This window comes from Thunnus albacares, chromosome 12, assembly GCF_914725855.1.
Source record: "Thunnus albacares chromosome 12, fThuAlb1.1, whole genome shotgun sequence".
NCBI lineage: Eukaryota > Metazoa > Chordata > Actinopteri > Scombriformes > Scombridae > Thunnus > Thunnus albacares.
In genome coordinates, this window is record NC_058117.1 from 25,736,357 (window position 1) to 25,759,137 (window position 22,781).

Consider the following 22,781-nt stretch of genomic DNA (forward strand, 5'->3'; position numbering starts at 1 on the left):
TGTGTTGAGGGAATTCTGCAGCCTGTTGGAGAGGAAATGCCTCTGAAATGAGTCTGCAGGCAGCAAGAGAGATATCTCAAACATTCCCTATGCATTTCTCTAAGAGCAGATATCTTTGCCGTGGATCTGATGCACCGGAGCAGTCAAATGCGATATCAGAGGCAACAGAACAGCAGGGGAGAAGTCAAAATGTTGCCAACATAAAAGATATTTCCACAGCACAATAAAGGAAAACCTCTTTTTCTCTGCCAAATGTTTTGCATTCGCCTTCTTATGCCAGCACACTGCTGATAAAAGAATCCATTATCAATTTTTAACCCAGACCAGACATCAAAGATCTAATCAGATTCATTTCTAAGAGGAATACCACTGCTTTCTGAGTATCCACATAGAAAAATTGGACTTTGTGCTTTGCTTCAATGCGACCTCTTTTATGTTTGTCTGCATTGAAAAAGAGATTGCTAATCTCAGCGTGGTCTTTGGATTTGGTGGGTCAAAACACACAGGACAGAATCTAAGAAACTACAAGAGATTATCATGCTGAGGTGAGTTCCTCAAACACACATGCAGAATTCTAATATTTTGCTTGTGTGTGTGTGTGTGTGTGTGTGTGTGTGTGTGTGTGTGTGTGTGTGTGTGTGTGTGTGTGTGTGTGTGTGTGTGTGTGTGTGTGATGATTGATGGATCATGTCACCAGCTCTGGAGAGCACAGCAGAGATCTCTGTCAGTAAAACTATTAGATATTGCTACCACAGGGTTGTCATGCTGGCTCATTTCCTCTCTGCTTCACTGAAATGGCAAACATATTGCCGTAATGCAGTGACAACGTGCAGGGGGCGGACAAAATAATACAAACACCTGGTGTTATAATGCAACACAATACAGTAGCTTTGCTGAGACTGTGTTTAGTTTCTTGATTGGAATATAACAACAACATCAAACACAAACTGAAACCTGAAAAATGATCTCAAGAGTTAAAGAATAAGGCTGGAGATTTGCTATTTTTTTTCTTATTGTCAACAAATCTCATGTGCAGAGCCAAACCAACAATGAACTGATCGGCCTATAAGCATTGTGTCTGTATCCAAAGTCTGATATATCTTATTCCTCTGTGCCGTAGACCTCCATTGTCATCCAAAAACTATTAAGGTCTGCAGCACAGAGGAATATGATATATCAGACTTTGGATACACACATAATACTTATGTGATAAGTACGATCAATTCATTGTTGGTTTGGCTCTGCACATGAGATTTGTTGATTGAGAAAAATGTAGAAAGTCATCAAATCCTTTAAAAAGCAGAGTACACTACAAACACTACTATTCTGAAACAACAAACAAAACCAATAATATGTCTGGACCGTGTATGAAACGCTACACAGAGAAATGCAGGAAATGATGTTATTCAGTCTGTAATGTAGCTGTAATAAAAATCCAAACTGTTATGTAGCTTAATAAAATAAAATGAAATTTAATATAGACTGAGCTGTTAATTTTAATACATCTATATCTATTGAAATGTGGTGATATCTGTACATATAGATTCCCAGAGGCAGCGCTGTTGTTCTGTCTGGTAAAAACATAAAGTGTAACTTTACATTCAGATAAACTGATGTGGCAGCTACACTTGTTATATTTCATCTGTGAGACCAACATTTATCTTCCAAAAGGAATTATATTATATATCAAAATGCTACAGAGACATTAGAGACAGCGATATATTACCAAAGAGCTGCAGAGATCAGTTCATCAGATCATGTTTTCCCTGGGATGATGACGGACGTTGATTGGCCGATCATCTCAGGAGTCGGGCTGCTAGCAGCTGAGATGACGCTGTTCTCAGCCGGCCAGCGGCTCCTCACATCTCTGAAAACGCCACAGCAAATTTTCAAAGAGGTGTCATTTAGATAAACTACATAGATCACATATTGGGAATCTAAATGGTTACTTTCTTACCTGAAAAAACAGCTTTTAGCCTGGCTCAAAATATCTGCCATCACTGCCAGTTGGTGTGAAATGCATTCTGGGATACTTACTTGCTGTCCCCAAGCTTCGGTTGACCAATGGCATAACTTCATCACTCAGCGACTCATTCACTCAGTCAGTCACGGACATTTGCGTTTGTAGGGCTGGCCCCGCTGTTACAGTCCAGCCAAAACTGAAAATGCCTAAAAAATCAAGATATTATGATAAATCAGCCAAATGTTTGCTGGGGACCAGAAAATTAATCCACAATACATGACAGTTCTCTCTTCATTTGATAATGATGACAGTTACACACTTCAGTATCCATAATGAGAAAATATGATCCCTTCCCGCTGTGACCTCAGCACTGTCTGAAAAAATCCTCTGTGACACCCGCAGGCACCAGTGACTCTCATCAACACCTCCTGATGTCAGAAGCAAGTAATTACTTTTTTTTTTTTTAATGTTCATGTGAGGTTTCATGTTAAATCAATGCTTCTCTGTCTGAACTTCACAAAGAGGTTACATTTGTGATTTAAAAGTTAAAACTAGATTTATTACCTAAAATGACAAGTCCAATTTTAACTGCTCTGGTTCATTTTCAACCAGGGTGTGAAGTAAAATAATAAAACTACAGATCAAGACACATACACAACCAGTCACAAGGTTGATATAATCAGGAAGCGAATTATTAACGGTGTTGAGAAATGCAGCAGTTTTTCACAGAAAGGAGAAGCCTCGTCATTTCATGTGCAAAATGATCAAATGGTACCAAATATCTCAGAGCACAGAGTCTCTCAGGGGCAAAACTGAAGTGGCATTTATCTCTTTCATGTGCAGGGCTACACTCAAGATTTTACTTTTGCTCTATTAGGTCAAACCAGAGAGGCGCTTGAGATAACCAGAGGGGCCGTTGGGGCGTTCAAGTGCCACTCTGGTGTGACATTAGAGTATCAAATCTCCTTACTGAATCCAAATCCTTTGAAATCCTTTATACAATCTATTTAGGTTCAGTTTTGGAACAGAAATACAAAATCTCTTATATAAAACTTATACTTTAGCCTATTTAAAAACAAAAAAGTTTTTACCTATTTATGTAAATGACTCTCATCATCATTGTTCTTTTATAATAAAAAGAGATCCACCATCAGAAGGATTGTGTTGTAAAAATGTACACGTTTATTGTGTAATACTTCCTTTTACACATGTTGAGTCCATTTTAAATTAAATTGTGTTGTATGAATTGAGCTGTTTTACACAGTTACTGTACAGTATGTGGATGTTTGTTCATTTCACCCAACACAAGATGTGTTAAAGTGGTCTGATTAACACATTATTTGTATATCTGTGTGTCAGCTACTAGCTTTGCCTGTGGTGCCAGGTACTCGACAAAGTGAAAGACAAATTTGTGTTGTTGAATAATTGCATTAATACAAAAAAATTTGATATTTCTTGAAATTAATCAGTTGTCTAGAACACATTTTATGTTAAATAACAACATATTGGGGAGTGCCAAAGCTCTTCAGTGTGCATATCACATAACCTAAACATCCACAATTTGATTCGCAGCGGGGGGGGGGGGGGGGGGGGGGGGGGTGGGGGGCTTTGTTGCATGCAAACACACTCATTGATGTGTATAAATCTGACACGGTTTAGTCTTAACACATCCTTTCTAATCATCTTTTTTTCTAAAATAGGAACTCAGAGCAAAAATGGAAACATAAATGGTACATTAGTCTGACAGCTGTGACAGGATTTTATTGAATCTACATTGAATTCAGTTTATCACAAATTATCAACAGCCAGTATTTTTCCAAATAAACTTACGCAGTTCTTCTCAGCAGCTCAAGTTGGTGTCAATGTTTGATCTACACTTCAACTGGAGAGCCACCTCTGTAGTTCTCACTTTATTCTATAAAGCAAAGTAACTCCATGTCTGGCCATCTGTTGAACAAGTTACACACATGTCCATACAGCAGTACTGATCATACATCAGCATTTACTGTCATGTTACTGCCTATATCATGTTGCTAACTTGTGTCTCTATAAATTCAGTCAAGCATCTCTTAACCCTGTGATAACTGTGTTTTCTTTCTGCTGAGGCTTCAGAAAGATGTACTGACCTACGGTACAATGAGCCGAAGAGACTGAAGAGGTTACAGTTGTAATGCAGGCTGACTGTCTTCTCAGCAGGACAGTGAGCTGAAGATTCAGAGCCGGCTCACTCCGAATATTGTATCAGATCATCTGAGAGCAAAAACATTGACATAATATGAACAGTGTATGACTGTCTTTCTCGCACAACTACATATTGTTAACAAGCTTGTTCAAAGTGCTGAATTTGCTTGTAGTTTAATCAAACAAAGTTCTTTTTAATATCACCGGCTCAAATATTAATAACTTTGATTCTTTATAATGTCAGCTGAAGTCCTGATTGTTAAAGTTCAGAATATTTTCAGGTTTTAATAAGCACGACCTTGTCACTCATCTACGGAGCATAGCTATTGTTTGGCTCAGAAATAATTACAGTTGACTCAGGATTGACAGCAGCTCCAGTGTCTGCAGCAGCAAACTGTTAAATCTCATTCTGCTTGTTTACAGGCTTCATCTGAGACTGAACTTCCCCCGTTTGCGCTTTATTTTTCATGTTACAGTATATTTCCTGCACCATTTGGTTTTATGTGTATGTCCTTTAAACAAATAAATAAGAATGTTTTTTTTTCTAAACTTTAACTTTGATTGTTGTTTGTTTAGTCGTGAATATTTAATGTTAAAAAGCAAGATTTATGACCGAATTTTCAGGGATTTTAAATCAAAATCAGTATTTTTTTCTGACTCTATAACTTCTATTACAGCCATACAGACCATTGTAGTCTGTGCTGCATAAATGGTTTTCCAATGTTGAATCACTGCCTTTCACAAACCACTGGTCTAGTAACATGTTATGCGTCCTCCATCATTATTTTTTTCTGCCCTGGAGCCATTATTGTTAAGAACAAGAAAGATAATCTTTCTACTTTGATTTAACAGAGGTTGCTTTATTGCTCCGGCTAGAAACGGCATGCAGGCCCCCCACCTGGAAGGTGTGAACTACACCACTGAGTGATCAATTTCTTCTCTGATATCAAACCTGAGCCTCCTGCGAGGCTAGTGAGGTGGAGTACAAATACAACACCACAGCTAGATTGTTACTGAAATAACAGGTAATGGGGCCCAAGAGACCCAGTATCATTATTATTTTCCACATATAGGTTGGTACATCATGATGCCCATAATGAACCTGACAGGCCTTTCCCTGACTGTGACCTTAACCGTAGCATTTATTGGCCTTTCAGCTGTTGTCAGGCAGAATATATGAATACATTTATATAGTATATGGGATGATAATTGAACAAAGTCTCCCTGGAATCAAACAAAAATGTAATTGTAAGTGAATAAAAATAAACTGAAACCAAAAAATAAATGACCATAAAGGTGAAACTTACCATAAAACTGTACAAGAGAGAAACATTTGATTACAATATTCTCACTTTTCTTTCACTGATCAGGATTTCTCTTTTTTTCAGTGAATTTTTCAGTTTCACAAAGCTCTCATGTGGGCAGGTGTTACAGAGCTGGGTCTCCATTGGCTAATTACTTTTGGAGGGAGAGGCTAAATGGTCTGCGGTGCAACAAGTGGTACGACTTAAATTATTTCCGCCCTCCATCTTGTTCTGTTTCTTGCAACGGGCAATCCTAATAGAAAGTAGGTTATTATTAGTACTATATTTAATTATAAATAACCATAGAGATACATTGGCTGCTGAATATACATTAATTTAAACAATGTGATGTGATAATTGGTAATTAATTGGTAATTAGCCAATGGGGACGCAGCCCTGTAACACTGACCCACCTCCTCACCCCTAACCTGAAACCGAAAAATTCTGCAGCAAAAAGAGAAATCCCAATCAGTGAAGTAAAAGTGAGAATATTGTAATCAAATGTTTCTTAGGAGATTTTGTTCAATTATTATAAGACAATCCCATAAACCCCCATATAAATACTGTACCTCTACTGTCTGATGATGCTCTTTCTGGACACAACAGTGGATCAACTGTAAAAAAAAAAAAAAAAAAAAAAAGGCATCAGGCATCTCATCCATACTTATGTCTCTGCTCATCATCTTATTCATCGTTCTCAACTCTAGTGAAAAAGATTCATCCTAACAAATGATGTATGAGCAGTTTCACCGCTCTCATTTCCCGTCATAATGAGCTTCACCTGATGCAGACAAATGATGACAAGCAGTGAAGCTGGGAGGAGGTTTGCCCTCATGTTGACCAATGATTTGTTTGGAAAAGCAACAATTGATGATGAGGTCACTGAAGGTTTAATATATCAACATTGTCCTTCCTGAATATATCTGTCATGGCAGCTCATTAAAATTCAAGACTTATATTGACTGTGGTTTGATGCATTAATAATGGTTGCTGATCTCTTCCCTGCAGCCTGCAGAGGAGACTCTTTTTTCCGTACTTATTACAGCTGACTGCTGCTGCTGCTGGAACGCTGCATATTTCCCATTTCCTGGTCAATTAGTTTCTCTATTAAAAACACATAAAAGCAGTGTTATTATCTATGAACTATTTTATAATATTTCATTTGTGTGGTTGAACTTATAGTCAGCAATCACAACTTTATTCTACTGTTCCAAACTCTCAGCTGCTCTCGTTAATCACAAATGGCAAATATTTGAGGCGAATGTCATGTGTAGACCGTCGCCTTCAAAACAGCCTAACAGAGCAGAAAACTAAAGTGGTTGTGTATGTTTGGTGGTTTAGGACTTTCTGGTATATGTGTCTTCTACCAAACAGCACTTAATTCAAATTAAAACTTCAACCTTCAGAATTAGCTCACATTACTTACTGCTGTCTATCACAGTGAATAGTTTTTATTAATTTCTATTAAATAAATGTAGCGTGGAAGCTTGCAAACCTTCTAATTTGTTACATTTCTTCTTGCTGTCAGCAACCATCTGTATTCTTTTGAGCTGTGGAAGATGTGGAAACTATGGGCAGAGCAGGAAAAGATTATTCATACAGGAATTATGATGAAAGTTCAGAGACATGTCAGTTAAGGAGGCCTGTGAAGTCTGAGGTGTTCACTGAACAGCAGATGCCATGTTTTCTAAATGTGTTAACAGGGGCAAGAAAGCTTTAGATATCACAGTAAAAGCTATTACCACAGTCAGTTAAACAACACTTTCATTTGCAAAAAATCTCATTTTTAGCCTTGTAGGGTTTCTTGTTACACGTCACACAGCTCTTTAACCACAACATATCTTGCTGAGTCATGCCAGTGATGTAATGCAAAGTGGCCAGAGATGTGAAATAGTAAAAAAACATTTACATTGCTGAAGTTCAATTTTAAAAGGAACTGATTCTGAAAACGCCTTTTATTTCTAGTTTTGAATTTTTAATGCAGTAAGATGGATGGAGTACATGTAATAATTTATCTTAAACTGGTTAGATAATATCTAAAATACATTGTGTCATTGAAATGAAACTCTGCTCCCTCATAGTTCCTGAAAAGTTGACATTTTAAAGATAAGATTTCCCCTGAAAACATAAATATTTTAAGTGTTTCACTTGTTGAATGTATAACCTGCATTGGAGTAAAAAAAGTGCCATATTTCCTTGTAATATGTAGTAGGAGGAAAGTAGAAAGTATCCCAAAAGGTATTCCAAAATACATATACTGAAGTCAAGTACATCAATATTGTACTTAAAAACAGGACTTGAGCAAATTATATTAATTACTTCTTGATTTGAGAAGAAAAGAAGGTACTTGTACTTTACACTTCCACTACATTTCAGAGGTAAATATTGTACTTTCTACTCCACTACATTTATTTGACAGCTTTAGTTACTTTTTAGATGAAGATTTGACACAATGGATAATATAACAAGCCTTTAAAATACAACACATTGTTAAAGATGAAACCAGTGGTTTCCAACCTATTTTGGCTTTTGACATCTTACAAAAAGCAGTGTGTAGTCAGGGTCACATTTCAGATGTCTATGAGTTGTTAACAGCTCCACCAAATAGTGATTTTTCCCTCTAAACTTCTCACATGGTTTAATTTCAATAAATCTTCAAATGATCCAGTATTTCACCAAAAATCAAAGATAAGAGAAAAAGTCCAAAAATTGAAAAAAGATTTGTTTTTTCTTCTTTCCTCTCCCATTAATCATCTCATGACCCCTCAGATTTATCTGGAGACCGTTTGGAGGGGCCTGACCCCTAGGTTGGGAACCACTGGACTAAACTAGCTAACTGTATATAAAGTAGTTCAAACCAGCTCCACCTCCAGCAGCTACAACAGTAACATGCTGCTCTAACACTGATGCTTCAGTATTAATAATCTAATGATGTCATATATAATAAAATATTAGTCAGAGGCACCAAACCACTACTTTTACATCAACACTTTAACTACATTTTGCTATTAATACTAATAGTAGGATTTTTGATGCAGGACTTTTACTTGTAGTGGAGTATTTTACATTGATGTATTGGTACTTTTACTTAAGTAAAGGATCTGAATACTTCTTCCACCACTGGAAACATCTCCATCACCAGTCTTGTCTGTGATAAACAGCTGTAGCCTGTGTTGGCCTGCAGGGGGCAGCCTGCAGCCTCTCATCCAACAGGAAGGAAGCACGAGGCACATGTGACGTTTCACCAGGAAGTAAATAAACTGCCTTCCCGCGCAGTTAAACTGGCTCAAAAAAGACGTTTGCATACACGGGTAATCAAACAAAAATGGACGAGCTTTATTTGGATAATATCGACGAATATGTCAACGACCACGACAAGATAGTAAGTGGACTATTGACTGGTGATATGTCCTCTCGTCTTTAGTGAGCTAATGGCATTTTATTAACGTTAAAACCGAGTTAGCGTCAATATTATTAGCCGTTTATCCGCGTTCACAAAACTGTCTGTTTGATGTTTCCGTGACTACAGGATAAAGTATCTATCTAGCATGACATGATCTACAGTTTGGTCTGATTTGTTTGGCTCTTTTGGTCAATTCGGCTTATGAATAATCTCGCAAATCACATTAAAAATTTACAAAATCCTGCCTTTTACAGATGAGTAGCTTCAATTAATCAATTAGTGCAGGAAACCGCCAACAGGTTCTTTTTGGGGGAAAAAAATAAATATTTTTGCATTAAGATGCTGTCGAACAAGAGGCAAAGATTGACATTTTGTATGACAAAGAATAGCTAACGTTAACGGTAGCTCGGCTCAGGATACAGCTACAGTAAATTTAGGTTAGTCTGGCAAATTAAATGATAACTAACTGCCTTCATTTGACGATCACTTGTACACGACAGCACTCAACTCCTATAATCTTTATCACCCAGTTGCCTGACTCATGTGGGAAGCATGATGTGGGTCTAAACACAAATATTAACATGACTTTTCTGTTTAACAGGTGACCTACAAATGGCTGAGTCTCACTCTCGGTGTCCATGTCAACACAGCAAAACAGTGAGTGTTAATCAACGTCAGCTTACTTTTCTTTAGACTTTTGATTTATAAAATGTATAGATATGCAAACACAAAGCACTTGGTTACATTCAGTCACTACATCATCATGTAGACTGTGATAAATATATGAAGTCCACTGTGCCTTCAGTATTATGTCAAATTTTTGACACAGGTGCTGATTGGATGCCAGAAGGATGCTTTTTCAGAAGGTTACCTCATATTGAAGACATAAAGGAGTTTTACAAAACCCCTTTATACTATTTAAAGGACAGGTTCACAATTTTTCAAGTCTGTCAGGTGTCCATATGAACAGCGAAAGAGGTTTTCCTCGCTGTAATCATTCCTCCTGTTCGTATTGGCTATTAAAAGATCCCCTTCAACTGTGCTTTCAAAGTAAGTGATGGGGGCCAAAATGAGGGTTGGTAGCATGCGCTGAGCAAAAGTCGGGAGAGACTCTGCAGTCACACATTTCTCTGTTGTCTGTTTAGCGTTGTCAGGTTAGGCTAACCTATTGAAGACACAAGAAACCAGAAAATATTCACATTTGAGGAGCTGGAATCAGAGAATTTGGACAAATTTCTTCTTAAAAAATGACTCAAAACAATTAAGAAATTGGTGCACTCAGCATGCTACAATCTTTTCAGACAGCATGAGTTATCAAGAGCAGACACGGGACCGCAGCGTACATAGTAGGCTACATAAATATGAAACTGTATTGCAAAGGCACAGGTCACCATGGAAACGTTTACAGTTACTGAAAGCAGCATCTCTAATCTTAAAAGTAAATCGTTAAAGAAAACATTCATACGTCAACAGGGAGGATTTAGTGATTTGGAGACTCCTGGGAAACTCTGTCTTGCTTTACAAAGTAAAGGAACAACATTGTTTTTCAGGACGGTGGTAAAAAAAAAAAAAAGTTAGTCTGGAGCCCTGCGAGGGAAATATCAACTTCTCTAAGAGGATTAGTTCTATTCACCATCAACTCTTATCATAGAAAGATGTGTTTACTTACTTGTTGGAGCGTCGTTGCAGCCTCATTTCAGCTGATCCTGAAGTTGTCGTGCAGTGCTGGCTCAATGAGGTGCAAGACCGTCTGTCTGCAGGGCTCTTCAGTGGGGCCGCCTCCGGTGCCAGCTCGGCTCCCCGGGCAGCTTCCCAGATTGTAGTTGGTTGCCGAGCAACGAGAGTCAGGCAGCGGAGAGTCTGAGCTGATTTTTGGCAGTCCCACTACTGTTGGGGTGGAGAAAGTTGTTTTGAGGCAGATACACCGCTGTCCTGGTGTTTTGAGGCAGAGCCCAGTCTCTGTTGATTTCGTTATCTTGATAGCGTCTCTGTCTCTCAGAGGCTGAGAGCGCCAGCGTCCAGTCTGACCAGTGTCAATTCTGACACCTTCACTACTGGGAGGTGAAAGGCCAGTTTTGCAGATCCTGGGAGTCTCTGGAGAGATCTATTCAACTCACCATTTGAAAGAGAGGTGGTTGTCATCACTACAATCAACTAATTATTGCAGCTCTAATTATGCGTGTTGTTTTTCAGAATGCTCTATCATTACCTGGATCACAAGAGGAAAGAAAGCTCAGCTCAGCTTCATGCTACCTATCTTGTGTCGGGGAAGTTTGTGGACAACGGCCAGGCGGTGAGAAAACAATTTAAATTAACAAGACCTGTTTTAGCCTACCATTTTTATTCTGTTTTTTGTGTGTGTGTGTGTGTGTGTGTGTGTGTGTGTTATTAATGTTGCACTTCCTTTTCAGAGTCACAAGGTGTCCGTTGTCAGAGAGGAGCAGTTGGAAGGTGTGTAAATATGTTTCCCAGATCACCAGGCAGTATTTACTCTGTAATTCTGCAGCACTGTTGGTTAGTTGTAGCTTTTGCTTCTAGTCTTTATGCTGCAAAAGTAAAACTGTACAAATTTTTGAATTGAGATTAAAGTCACTAACACTGGGCCCATGTGTCTTTGAGTTTAATTAATTGTAATTGTCTTTGTATGTCTTTACGTAGAGAGAGATCTGTATTAGACGAGGCAGAAGTGTCTAACCTTGGTGGTGTTTTCTCTTGCAGACTTCAAAGCCAAGATGAGCTTGATAGTCAGTGTCCATGTGTACAGTGTCCAGAAAGCTTTACTGAAAGACAGCGGTCCTCTCTACAGCGTCGACTATGATGCTGTGAAAGACAATCTGAAGAACTGCAGCAGGTATGTTGATTGATGTGAGCTTCAGAGTTTTGAGAAAGGTCTAGTTTTCACACACACACATAAGGAAACGCTATTTCTATTTATGATTAAAGTAGTAACCCAGCAGAGATTTTGACCCCTTGTGGTGCTGTAGAGCAATGTTTTGATCGGCAGGTCTCCATAACAGCTTTCAAATATATAATGCATCCACTCTATCCATCCTTTTTCTAATTCATTACCTAGTTCAGGGTTGTGGTAGCTACAGAGTAAATAAAGCAACCCAGCAGCAGTCTCCGGGTCAAAATAAAATCACCAGTTGACTTGTTGGATTGTCACAATTTAGGAAAATGTTGAATTTTTCTGTTTGTCTTTTCAGATACAGCGCGATCCGCTGTGCCTCTGCGGTACCCATGTCCTCTCTAGAGCTGCAGCGTGCGAGAGAAGTGCAGCAGGCTCCTACACCAGAGCCTGAAATCAGAAAGTCTGGCATGAACGGAGAAGCTAATCTAGGTTCAAAACCCTCCACCAAGCCGCAAAAAGGCATCATGGGACTGTTTGCAAATAAATCCACTCCTAAAAACCAGGACAGTAGCAAAGAGATAAAGTCAGAGGTGAAGGAAGATGCACCTGTTGTAAGTCTTTGGTTTGGTTATTTGCTCTTTATAAAGAAATGTGTAGAGAAGATGAAGTAAAATCATCGCTTTGGTTTTTATTGCTGTATTTTGTATTCTAGGTTGATTCCACCAAAAGCAAACCAGCTGTAAAGTCGAATCCTGTGACGAACTTCTTTGGGACTCAAGCAACAAGTGAGTAATATTATTTTTTTTGTGCTTTTTTTCTCCAAATTTAGTTTTGTGTATTTGTATAAAAGGGATTTTCATTCATGTATTAAACTGAAGGTTTAATATAAAGCTTACAGTTTTACTTCAACACCATCATACTCTTGTGGGGGGGGGGGGGTCACGAGCCGTACTTGTGGTGGAGCGAGGATCCTGAAGAAGGCAGTGAGCCAAAACATGTCTCTTGAGATACACGAAATACATGTTTTCTTAAATAAAACATCGCATTGAAGTATGAGCTGGTCCTTTTTTCTTTGATGTCCGCTTTCACTCCGAAATCTCACCAGAATAGGCGCATTTTCCATCAGTTCATCATTGGAGTTTGAATATGATTACTACTGTCAGTTACAGATGTTACAAGCAGTCATGTCTGCTGAATTCATCTGATCACTAATTTTTGTAACTAAACACTCTTCCTCACTTCTTCAGAGAAACCAGATAAAACTGTGAAGGAGGAGGAGGCTGCTCAGTCGTCTTCCTCAGCAGAGCAGCGGCATGCAAGTTCACAACCTGAAGAAAAACAAGAAGCTGCTGCAGTGGGGCCCAAGGACACTAAGAAAGACTCGAGGAGGTGTGTGTGTGTGTGTTTGAAAGTAATACTTCATGGAAGAAAGCATCAAATTCAACTACGGGTTATTTTTAAAAAAAATCAAACAAATGATCACAGAGAACACAAGAGACCCAGATTTTATATATTTCATATTTTAAAGTTTTAAAGATTTGCTTAGTAAAGTCAATTATGGTTTTGAATTTAGTCACTAAAAGTTTTCCTCCTCCTGAAGCAAAACCAAGAGAATAGAGGATTCTGACAGCGAGGAGGAGAAAATGGAGAAGAAAAAGAGACGAAGGATTAAGAAGCCTGAACCAGACAGCAGCGATGAAGATGGTAAACCATTAACTTTATTCATTCATGTTTCACGTCCTTTTCCATGATGAAAACTTCCACAAAGAATTAAAATTACCCCAAAAAATGCAGGGAAGATGTATTTTTGATAGTTGATTACAAGACCGGCAAGACAAGACTTTTTTTTTTTTTTTTTTTTTTACAAGTTTACATCTAAAGTAGTTGTTGTGCTATCTTCCATAATATCACAGTTAGTAAAAGGGGAAATTTCAAAATTCCCTTTTTATAAAAACTAATATTTGTTCCCCTCTTCAGTCATTCCAGATTCTCCACAGCAGGTGGAAACAAGAGAACCGTCACCACCACGTCCTAAAAAAGAGGTTGAATCTGTTTCACATGTAAGTGCTCAAACTTGGTGTTTAGATAGTAATTTTTTTTTTTAACTCTCACCTTGTTGAGTCAAGACATATTATAGTGTTGATGTATCCATTTATTCCTCTGTAAGACTAAATACACGTTTCTGTTTTTGTTCTACAGCAGGGGAACTCTGAAATGAAGGTGAGGAAGAGGAGACGAGTCCTGAAATCTCGTACCTTTGTGGATGACGAAGGATGCATCGGTAAGAAAGCTGAGTGAAAACTCATCGTATGACTAGTTTGGATTTGCTAAATTTATATTACATATACTTCATTTCACTTACACCTAAAGGAACTGTATTTGTATCTTTTATAATCTATGTGTAGTAATAATGACACTATGGCCAATTAACATGCTAAAAAAATAATTACTAACATATTAAAACTAAAAATATATTCTTTTACAGAGGTGTTTCTGTGTTGTATTGCATTTGCATTGTATTTAAAGTTGCTTCAAATTTTAAATTTAATATCTAAATCTAAAAACAATCTAAATGTATACAGTAAATCCTTCTAGTCTCAGGTTCAGTGCTAGGTTTATTAGTTTGGTTATCTTGCATTATTTTGAACTCTAGATGATCTCTTCCTCACAGTGACGGAGAAAGGCTACGAGAGCGAATCGTACTCTGAAACAGAAGACGACGCTCCGCCCACCAAACAAGCCCCAAAACACCCCTTTCCTGCAAAACAACCGACAAGTAACAAAGAGGACGTGAAGAAAAGTCAGAAGAAAGCTTCTGCAAACGCAAATAAAGGAACTAAACAAGCTTCAATTATGGGATTTTTCCAGAAGAAATGATGCAGGACAGAGTCAGACACTTTTATTAGCTTTTGAGGAACAACAAGCACTGCTGCTGACGTCCTGTTATGATCTTTTGGTAAAACTGAGTCTCTCAGTTGACACAAATCACATGGACGCCCGCAGCAACACACTATTCACTTAAACACATGGACGTGTCCAGTTTGGGATGAAAAATCAACGTACCAGCTGTGAATACATGTCGTACTTAATAAACGTTGATGGAAAATGAAACTAAATATGTGTTTTGCCTCAAAACAGAAACGGGGATGTGTTGTTTGAAAACATATTCATAGTATATAGTGTGGTGCAGTTACTTGTTGCATCATTAAGGCTCTAATTGTAGTAGAAAACTGGTATCTTTGTGTGACCTGGTAACCTGCTGGTTACGATAAATACCACATAACCACAGTGTCCAGGATCGAACTTTGCTGTTGCATGTCGTTCCCCGTCTGTCTCTAAAACCCCTTGTTTCCTCTCATCTCTATATATTGTTGCTATGTAATAAAAAAATACAAAACAAAATATTTAAAGAGAAGAGAAAATTGGCATCTTTTTTTCTTAGAAGTGTAGATGCACTAATAATTTTACCTTTATAAATGGCAGATGAAAGTTTGAATCATTTTTGATATTTGCAATTGTGGATACTACCACTATACTATCTGTAAATAAAATGTGAATGAATTTGTCTGAAAGCTAAAGTAGTAAGTACATTTTACAGTACTTTCAAGTGCTTATCTAATCATTCACCCTCGCAGGTGAATGTAACTAATCCAAGCCCAGCATGTTATTGATAAATAAATCAGTGGGTAGTTTCAACCCAACTTTAAAAATGTGAAGTGAAAGAACCAAAACTTAAGTGCAGATATGAAATTCTCACCAAAATAATATATTTCATTTGAAATTTTGTCACTTGCTTATTAATGTCAAAAAAAAGACAAGAAAAATCCCATCATTAAGTTACCAGAGCCCAAATAACGCCTTCTTATTGCTTGTTTTGTCTGACCAACATTTATTAACCCCTGAAAAGGCTGTTAATTAGTCTTTAATTAATAAGTTAATAATTATTTATCATCTTCTAGCTAAAGTATATTGACTACAAGGCGTTTTTTTACTTAATAAAAATGCCTAGTTGTCATACTCTGAATGACAAGTGAAGTGTCTCACTAACATTACTCTGCAGGTCCTGTTAAGCTGTTACTGAGAATTAATGAGAAATATGAGAATTATAATACACTATGATCCTTACAACAAAAATGTTTTATGAAGTTTTATGATGCTTGACCTTATATGTCATTATAAAATGTATTATAATGTGTTATTTTTGTTATAAAGCATTATGAATATATTTATGAGCACTTATACCTATAATAATACAGTGCTATAAGCAAATAAGTATGTTTTTAATACATTATAGACATGGGTGTCATAGAAAGTGTTACCATCATTACTGTGCAGAATCACTGACTCGACTTCTTTCCTGATTAGCGTTTGGCCTTCTTTTATCATCCGGCTGAAGATCCAGCCAAGAATAGGCAGGAAATGTGAGAAGTGTACACACAATCCCACCACAGCTGTTTCAAAGATGACAGCTGAACTGATTTTATTTCGGTAAAAAAAAACAAAAAAAAAAAAAACTAATGCTTAGTCATTTTCCTCAATATCTCCATACATGACCCAATATTTGAGGTGAGGAAAAATGTAACAATCCCCTCCAGACATTTATAAGATATATAAAAACATGATGCGTTGAATGATAATTTATGTCTGATATGATTTTTCCATTTAAAAAGCTGGTTGTGATGTCAAAAATCATACTTATAGGTTAAACCTTAAACTCAGATTTATGGTCAGCACAGAGAAACTTTTCTAATTCTGCAGATAAATGTGAAAAAATCCTTCAGATGTCATTCTGCATATACGTCATTCTGCACAGTGACGCTCAAACAGTCAGTGAAGTAACAATAACAACACATTGTTGAGTGGAGGGAGACTTTATACATGATGTGACAAACTGCTGACCGAAAATATTACATGAAATTAAATCAAATAACCAGTGCTATTATATGACAAATGTTAAAGGTAATTTCTGATGTAATTTGAGCTTTTAGCCAGTTTAGGATGACTAATATTGTAATTTTCAAAACGTCATTACAGCATGTTCTAGTTAAATATATACTTTGTTGGAAACTAACTAAACATGATGTATGATGTTACAAAATACACAGGACCACGATTTTTAAAAATTATTTTATTCTCTTCACTCACTGGAAATAGCTGTGGATACAAAAGTGTAAATAATTCAGTGAGAAGTTTAAAAAATGTGCCTCAGTAATCTTGAACAATAGTCTTTATTTACACTTGAAAATGTAAAATAAAACACCCAGACATCAGTACAAATCCAAACATAAAGTATCCTAACTGCAATCGTATAGAGCTAAAGTAGAAACTCATGATTTTCAGTGTCAGTCTATAAGTGATTAAATGTTTAATCTATAGTATGTGTAATTTTTTTAAAGCCATCACAAGTTCCCCTTTTAATTTAATTTATTTATTTATAAGACATGAATCAACATTTCTGTAAATGTGCCAGTGTTAGCCACCTGGCTAATTTTCAGCTGCAGTCCTTTGGCAACATGTTCTGAAACCAATGACGTGATGGTTACAAATGTAGAACCCAACATCTTTAAATTATTCACAGCTGACAAAAGCTGCAAATCCTCACATTTAAGATGCTGGAACAAGCAAAAATCATTTGACTTAAATGATACATTTAGACGATCCATCATTTCATCGACTAATAATTTCAGCACAAAAATCTGTCTTTAAATACATTTTAGCCACACTGAATACAATAAGTTTAACCAATGACAGATGAAGTGTCTAGCTGATGTGACTAAGATGTCTCTGCAGACGTCCTCAGCTCCACATGTATCCCATCCTCTTCCATTTTTCTTCTCTGTGAGACTGGATCTTCAACAGGATGACGAAGGACAGACAAACGCTGGGGAAAAAAGATGAGTGAGTAAGTTTACACACAATTGTAATCATTGGGACACTCAACAAGACCTTTTGGACCCCTGAAGCTAGGATTTGGAAAAGGGAACTTCATGCTGAGTCCTCCTCTTTTTCCTTTTCATCTTGCAGAGCATCCCTCAGCTTCAACTTAAGTTGAAATCATTAATCAGACAAAGAAGCTTTCAAAGTTGCAGGAAACTCATTTGAACACTGACCTGTCTGAAGGTGCCTGCTGTCCAACACATCTGTCCAGCTGCCCACAGTGGTACCATGAGAACAGAGGAGAGTGTCATGGTCCAGCCTAAAGCGTAGGCCCAGTCGGGGTAAACGTAGCTGTCGTTAATCCTGAGGTGTGTGTAACCAACCAGGTACATGATAAGGAAAATCTGTGAAAGAACAAAATAGAGTTTTATGAAAAAAGAAAAGATTTGGTGACACTAGCGCGATACTGCAGCTCAACAAACTCTAACAGGCTCTGTTCTACACAATACAATGTGTGTCATGTCTACATTGGTCTTTACCAGTTAATGGAACTAAATACAGTCTATTAATCCTTTTCTGACTTACCAGTGACAGCAGAGGAATGATATATCTCCAGCACACTTTGAAGAACACAGATGGTCTGTGTCCAGTCATGTCCTCAATGATGTTAATTACACGGTCAGCACCTGATGGGAATTTAGATTGTGCATTAGACTAGTTTTTCTACATTGAACCTGAGAGCTCAACTTGAAAGCACATGCAAATAAGCAAAACAAAAAGAAGAAAAAGTCTTAACCAATTTGACAACACATGCAGAATTTAGAAGAAAGTATTACAAATACAGAAAACAAAACCAAAATACAGAAAACACAACACAATACAAAAACCCTGCAAGTCACACAGAACACAAAATGTATTGTTTAATCTCCATATTGCGACAAACACAGGATCCTGTTAATAAGGTGGGATATTTTAAGATAAAACATTTATGCATAAGTAAATCTGACCCCAACAATCTCTGTCACATGTTGCTGATTAAAATTGCAGACTTCCAGGTGACATTTTGGCCAGACCTGGGGCCTCATTCATAAAACTGCGCACAGGATTCACATCAAAAGGTGGCATACAGACGAAACACAGGAAGAGCTTATGCACAAAAATATTTACAAAACAGTGTGCACACACATCCTACGGCGGTTCAACACGAAATTTGGCGCACGAGAGAGAGCGTCTTGTCACATCCTTGTAACGCCTATAGTTGCCTATAAATAGTCAGTGAAATGAATATTAATTCATACTGACTGCATGAAGACAAACACGGCAGAAATTCCACACAGCGTGAAATCGAAGTTCTTGTTGGGGAGGTTGAGGCAAGAAAAAACATATTGTTTGGTGGACTCAGCGTGGGCATTACAAGTGCCAAACAGGCTTTAGAGTGGCAGCATGTGACGGACGCAGTGAATGCTGCTGGCTCAGAGGGTCGGATCCTCTCCGAAATAAGTGGTCCAACATAAAAATAGAGTATTTGTGCGACTTGGAGGAATCCCCCCTGAGTAAGTAGCAGGGGACACAGATACGCAAGATGCATCAGATGACCCTTGTACATAATTTGTATTCCCTCGTTTGAAAAGAGTAAACCAAATGCATTCAAGTTGTGCTTAAACATTTATTTACACAAAGAAATCAGACATTTTCTTTTGTTTTTAGTCACTGCGTGTTCCAGCAGGCTCGGTGCTGCTGCAGCTGAGCTGAGTGAGCACAGTTCCGCCATCTCCACTGCACCTCATGCGTCTCAACCCTCCAGTGACCGTGTCCTCACAGATGTAGGTTGCCAAGGAGTTAAAAGAGATAAGACTTGTTTTATGCAACACATCTGTGATCTTTGCAACTTGTATTATTTTACTATTGTACTATTAACAACTGCACACTGTATACTGTGTAGCCAACTCCTAATCAATATCTGTCACATCCATCCCATTCCCTTCTATTTAATATTTAAAATTTAAATCTGTTAGCTGCTCCTCTCACACAAAATATATTTTACATGTTTCTTCTTTTGTAAATTCATTCTTTTTTACATTATTTTAGGATTACTTAATTTTTGTGCATTTTTTGTGTATATTTAAGACTGCTCCGAACCACAACACCAAGGCAAATTGTGCTTCTCTGCATGTACTTTGCAATAAACTCAATTCTGACTCTGATGAGCTGTACACTTAAAGATCTACTTAATAAATATTAGTGTTATGTTCATCCTTACATTGTGTTTTACAAGCGACGCATCACATCCACATGCTGCAGTGGCGTTTTGCTGAAATTTCAAACTGTTTCTCACATTTCAACCTTCTGCCAACGGAGTCGCAGTTTCTCATTTCTCTAGTTTATGTGCGTATGCATGGGTCAGAGTTTCCGTGGAGGACCACACATTCTCCCATCGTTTGTTTTTTATAAATCTCAAAGTTTGCTTAGAAAGTGACGTACGCCTTCTTTTGTACATAGGCAACGGTTATAAATGAGGCCATTAGAAACCGCTCCGAATAATCATATGTGACAAGTTTGGTGTGCAGTACTAAACTGGTTTGAATCCTACTTAAAGGACAGAGACTACTTTGTGTAATTACACATCTGAGCGTACAAAAATGACATGGAGCTCCCCAAGGCTCCATTCTGGGGCCTCTTCTATTCAACATCTATATGTTCCCACTAGCACAAATTATGGAAGACAACAAAATATGTTACCACAATTATGTAGACGACACACAAATTTACATAACCATGTCACCAGGGGCCTATGGTCCAATCCAAGCACTGAGCAAGGTCATAGAACAAATAAACGCTTGGATGTGCCAGAATTTTCTTCAATTACACAAAGGTAAAACTGAAGTTGTTTTTGAAGGCGAGGAAGAATGATTAAGAGTCAGCACTCAGCTTCAATCGATAATGTTAAAATCCAAAAACCAAGCCAGAAATCTTGGTGTAGTCATGAACTCAGACTTCAATTTCAACAGCCACAATAAGACAATTACAAAGTCAGCCTACTATCACCTGAAGAATATCTCAAGAATTAAAGGACTTATGTCTCAGCAGGATTTGGAAAAACTTATCCATGCATTTATCTTCAGTAGACTCGACTGTAACAGTGTCTTTACAGGTCTCTCTAAAAAATCGATCAGACAGCTGCAGCTGATTCAGAATACTGCTGCTCAAGTCCTCACTAAGACCAAGAAAGTGGATCATATCACTCCAGTTCTCAGATCTTTACACTGGCTTCCTGTCTATCAAAGAATTGACTTTAAAATACTATTGTTGGTTTATAAAGCACTGAGTGGTTTCTGATCTGCTGCTACATTATGAACAGACTAAAAACTAAACATGGAGATGCAGCATTCAGATTTTATGCTCCACATATCTGGAACAAACTATTGCCTTGCATATAAGTACAGAGGTTTCTGAGGTTATTTTATAACAGTTTGGTGCTGATTGGACAAACCAGGTATGCGTCATTGTGCCATGACAGCGCTCATTCATCAACATCATTCCAGTAGAGATTGCCAGAACAAAATTAGGACCCAAAAGCTCATGACTTATTAATTAAAACAAAAACATTTGAAACACAGATATATACAAATAGTCAAACCATATTATGAAAATGGGATATAATATAAATACTTTTTTGCTTACCAAAACCCCAAGCCAGAGCCAGACACTCAAAAGCCATGAAATAATGAAAAGCTTCAGTACAACCATAATAATCAGTAAGCTGGAATATGTAAATCCCTCCCTAGAGCCAGAAGACACAAAATTTGAATATGAGAAATTGTTTTTAAACAGATTGTGTGTTGTTTCAATGTGTTTTCATGGACTTATTTTATTCACCTCAGTGACCAAAGTCAGATGTATGAAGAAGAAGGATGAACAAATGATGAGGACAAAGATCTCATGTCTTCCTGGTTTACGAAACAGCTTCGGAAACAAGTCACTCACTGAGGTGACAAAACACTCAACTGTCACAAACTGGAGACAAAATAAAATCGGTAAACAACTGCATTAGTTTGTGCCTGAAATGCATTAGTTATTAATCAGAAGGTAATACAACAAAACGAAGGTTACAATATTGTAACCATAGTTCTATAAGTACAGGCGGCGCCCTCTACTGGACTCTATGGGCAATACTCCTCTCCAATCACACACATGCAATCTCTCACTGAAATGTGCATGTACGTAGCCGGCCAGTCAGGACACACATACCGATTGCGTGCGTCCCACACCCTATATAAGCTGCATCTCGCTCACCATCCAAAACCACGTCAGCGGACGTGGGTCCATCAGTAGAGGGCTCCACCTGTGCTTATAGAACTAGGGTTACAATATCGTAATATCTCATCGTTCTATCTCACACAGGCTCCGCCCTCTACTGGACTCTATGGGTACAGTGGGCAGAGCCCAATGAATGGACGCCCTGCTGCGCCACAACCTCAGACTGCCTCACTGAGCCCGGCCAGTCACAGGTTAATCGCCACGGCCCACTTACTACTTTAAAATCCCAGCCGCCTAGTGGAACAGTAAGGGGCCCAACCCAGTCTGGTTAACATGGACAAGAGCTGGGTGAAAAAAATTGCCTAACCTCGCAGGGGTCATAGGTCATATACCAAACACACTACACACACCATTTCCCGAGTCATCTTGGATCACTGGAGAATGCCGGTGTTTCATTGGCAAGAGGGGAAGGAGGGAGGATTCAGGTGAATCACACACCACCCTTTTCACAAGTCCTGAGTTGCACCTGCGAGCATGGACCTTGAAAAGGAGCCCATCATGTCCAAGAGATATAACCTTATGTACGGACAAGGTGTAGACCAGGACCTTGCATATGTCCTCGACACTCACCCCACCAAACAAGGTCCTAGACGCTGCCACGGCACGTGTGGAATGCAAATGGACCACAGTGGGGGGGTCCTTACCCGCCTGCCTGTAGGCTTGGAAGATGCACTCACAAAGCCAAACAGTTAGGCGTTTCTTGGATAGGGCTTTACCACTCCCTCTCCATAGCACATGAGCAGCTGTTCAGTGTGCCAAAAGGGGGACATGCGTACAACATAACATGCTGACGCATGCCCTGGGCACAAGAGGTGCAGTTTTGCCTCCCTAGCACCCCCATGGGGCGGAGGACAAAACGCTGTCATCTGAATAGTTCTCGACCAA

General features: G+C 38.2%; 2 protein-coding genes across 4 annotated transcripts in view; one reads left to right on the top strand and one right to left on the bottom strand.

The window, feature by feature from the left end:
- The first annotated feature begins 8,694 nt into the window (after positions 1 to 8,694).
- Positions 8,695 to 15,106, top strand: pold3 (polymerase (DNA-directed), delta 3, accessory subunit). Its single transcript, XM_044366952.1, has 12 exons — positions 8,695 to 8,830; positions 9,453 to 9,508; positions 11,045 to 11,144; positions 11,263 to 11,302; positions 11,570 to 11,702; positions 12,058 to 12,313; positions 12,415 to 12,487; positions 12,950 to 13,091; positions 13,303 to 13,406; positions 13,680 to 13,762; positions 13,902 to 13,983; positions 14,374 to 15,106. Exons 1-12 carry the CDS (start codon positions 8,774 to 8,776, stop codon positions 14,577 to 14,579), a joined length of 1,332 nt encoding a protein of 443 aa, XP_044222887.1. The 5' UTR covers positions 8,695 to 8,773; the 3' UTR covers positions 14,580 to 15,106.
- A 2,021-nt stretch (positions 15,107 to 17,127) lies between these two features.
- LOC122993079 (sodium- and chloride-dependent betaine transporter-like) overlaps positions 17,128 to 22,781 on the bottom strand; it is a 38,952-nt gene continuing 33,298 nt past the window's right edge. For all 3 annotated transcript variants that reach the window (XM_044366949.1, XM_044366948.1, XM_044366950.1), the window contains 5 exons: positions 21,456 to 21,593; positions 21,261 to 21,360; positions 18,165 to 18,265; positions 17,813 to 17,983; positions 17,128 to 17,583 (listed from right to left, as the gene is read on the bottom strand). In XM_044366949.1, the coding sequence (XP_044222884.1) occupies positions 17,476 to 17,583; positions 17,813 to 17,983; positions 18,165 to 18,265; positions 21,261 to 21,360; positions 21,456 to 21,593 (618 nt within the window). In that variant the 3' untranslated portion in view covers positions 17,128 to 17,475. The remainder of the gene's footprint in view (positions 17,584 to 17,812; positions 17,984 to 18,164; positions 18,266 to 21,260; positions 21,361 to 21,455; positions 21,594 to 22,781) is intronic.